Below are 2531 nucleotides of genomic sequence, written 5' to 3'. Positions count from 1 at the left end.
TGACTAACCACTGTTACATGTTTTGATCTGACTAAAACTTACATGATGGAACGATCCATATCATGAAGAGAGAAAAGGGGGTTGTATTTAGTCGCAGTACACAAGAACATGACCACAAGGTTTAGCAAAATGTTAAACCTCCCTGTACGTGTGTCACGCTAATTAACTCCCCTAAAAAAAGGTACATTGATAGCGCTAATGATCAGTGGCGAGAGAAAAAAAACAAAAGTTTTGTGCCTGCGTACGTATGCATATGCCTCCCTTGATTATTTATCTTCGAACGAGGTGGTTCGTTATTGATTAATAATTTCTATCGTAGTTTCTTCTTCTACAGTAGTAGTTCAGTTCATGAGTTGTCCCATCAGCGGCGACGACGACGACAAGATGGCGTCGAGCGCCTCCTTCACCTGGGATATCTCCGGCGCCTTCCCTCCCTGCGCCGGCCAGAACTCGTCCGTCGCAAGAACCTGCAGTTCATCGTCAGAAACACAGTTAATTAGAACCTCCAAATTCTAATTCTAACCGCGTAATCGCGTGCACATTGCGAGAGATGTGTGCATACCTTGACTTGAAGCTGGAGGAACTTGACGTAGCTGATGGCCTTCTCGAGCATGGTGACGAGGTCGACCTTGGTGCCGTTGGGCACGAGCTCCTGCAGGATCCGCAGCCGCTCGCTGATCCTCTCGCGCCGATTCTGCCGCCGGCAAGAACAATTCGAGTTCAGTTCGGTACATGGATTGGTCGGAGTAGCAGTAGGATTTTGGCGCGGAATTCAGTAAAAGTTTAATTACCTTGGCCGCGAGGCTTTGCGGGTCCTTGGTTGGGGTGGTCGGCGCCGACTTGGCCTTGCCCGCCTTCCTGCCGGCGCCGCACTGCTTCTTGCTAGGGCTCATGGCCTGCGACGACTCCGCGTGGGCCCGCTTCTGCGAGCCGCGGGGCGCCGGCGCCGGCGCGGCGCGTTCGGGGGAGACGCCGCCGCCCGACGTGCTCGGGAACAGCAGCCCGAACTGCCGCCCACCCGCGCCGCCGCCGCCGCCGGTGGCTCTCTCCGTCAGGCTGAAGCAGCCGGTGGCCGCGTCGAAGGCGACGGCCGTCGTCGACCGGTACGGCGCCGCCTCGCCGCCGGCGCCGTAGCTCTGGTCCATGGCTTCGATCCACGCGTCGCACTCGGCCTCCTCCGCCTGAGCGGCGCGGTCGAACGCCAGCACCGAGGACGACGCGCCCGCGCCCGCCCACCCCGCGGCGCCGTCCTGCACGAGGGCGCACCCGGCGCTGGCGGCCGCCTCGTACCCCCCGAACAGCGCCGCCGCGTCGATGTCGAGCAGCGCGTCGTGGCCGTACCCCATCTGGGACGACTCGAACCCGCCGCCGAACGCCTCGGCGTCGCACCCTCCACCGTACACCATCGCGCGCTCCCGCACCAGCGCCATGCGCATGCACACTAGTACACTACCAACAAATACGATCACTGCACCCTTCGTCGCCTCGGCAACGTACACGCGCTCCTCCGTCGTCGATCAGTCACACGCACACCCTTCTCCTCGGCGGCGCGGCGTGTGGTGGTGCAGTCTGCAGTGTGGTGTAGTGGGCGGCACGGGTGGGTTTGTATATATACACGCGCGCGGCCGCGGCAGTCGGGCACATGGGGAGCTCGGGCTAAACAAACAACTCAAGCGTGGAGGCGCGAGTGCACGCGGGCGCATTAAATGCTGGAGGTGGGCTCGCTGATCGCGGCTGCCGACGCCGTGTTCCCGGAGCCATTCGCCGTGCCGCTCACACGCACGCGGGCGCGCGTCGGGGTGGGAGGATGACGGCGTGCGCTACAGCTAACGGGAGCGTGGAGCGCGGCGGAGCGAGCGGGGGAGTCCCACGTCTCAAGATTCCCGACTCGTCTCCATGTCACGTGGCCCATGCCATGCAAGCAGCTGGCTGCGGCTGCGGCTCGCTCTCGCCGCTTTGCCGGGCCGGCCGCAATACGACCGGCATATTGTGCAAGCCCGCACGCACGCACGCACGCTGGGGTTGCGGGGTGAGATGAGAGGTACTAGACCGGTGGGGAGATGAGATGGGATCGGTGACTGTTTTTTTTTTCTCTTTTGCTGTGCCTCCGCTCAACTTACTGTATTCTGGCCGTCAATCAATCATGCATGTCAGTGACACTAAACAGGGTGCGAGGTGATCGATCGCGTAATTTATTGGGTCAGGTTAGCCTGGCTGGAATTTTCTACATACCCTAAGCTATTAGATGTGTGCATGCTTAGCTACACCTGATTTATTGCACCGTGCCAACACACGACCTAATTTTCTATAAAATGCTACTACGTGTGTGTAACTCCAAGTTGATAGCGGTACATGTTTCTTTAGAATGTTTATGGGTATTTTAGTTATTAACGTTGTTCGGCTGTCATTTACAGCACCTAAGCCAGTTTTCTTGTTCTAGGATATAAGTAGTTGCATTGGTTGCGATACTGTCAATAGCAGCGGAGCAGCCTCATTAAGTTACCTACGCTAACTAATTTAACACAAAAGCT

General features: G+C 58.1%; 1 protein-coding gene across 1 annotated transcript; it reads right to left on the bottom strand.

Annotated features, from left to right (window-relative positions):
- LOC4330488 (putative transcription factor bHLH086) lies at positions 1-1581 on the bottom strand. The gene is made up of 3 exons (XM_015768796.3): positions 792-1581; positions 563-694; positions 1-467 (listed from the first exon to the last, which is right to left on the bottom strand). The coding sequence occupies exons 1-3, from the start codon at positions 1434-1436 to the stop codon at positions 342-344; spliced, it is 903 nt and encodes a 300-aa protein (XP_015624282.1). The 5' UTR covers positions 1437-1581; the 3' UTR covers positions 1-341.
- Positions 1582-2531: the final 950 nt, after the last annotated feature.

The sequence above is a fragment of the Oryza sativa genome, chromosome 2 (genome assembly GCF_034140825.1).
Source record: "Oryza sativa Japonica Group chromosome 2, ASM3414082v1".
NCBI lineage: Eukaryota > Viridiplantae > Streptophyta > Magnoliopsida > Poales > Poaceae > Oryza > Oryza sativa.
The sequence above is the reverse complement of the archived record's forward strand: the minus strand, read 5'-3'. Positions and strand labels throughout refer to the sequence as shown.

Bases quoted from the DNA above. Each gene is read 5' to 3' on its own strand.
- LOC4330488 (XM_015768796.3), bottom strand. From the start codon at position 1,436: ATGCGCATGGCGCTGGTGCGGGAGCGCGCGATGGTGTACGGTGGAGGG. The intron at 695-791 runs GTAATTAAACTT...TGCCGGCGGCAG, and splicing joins CGCAAAGCCTCGCGGCCAAG to AATCGGCGCGAGAGGATCAG. The intron at 468-562 runs GTATGCACACAT...GATGAACTGCAG, and splicing joins TCCTCCAGCTTCAAGTCAAG to GTTCTTGCGACGGACGAGTT.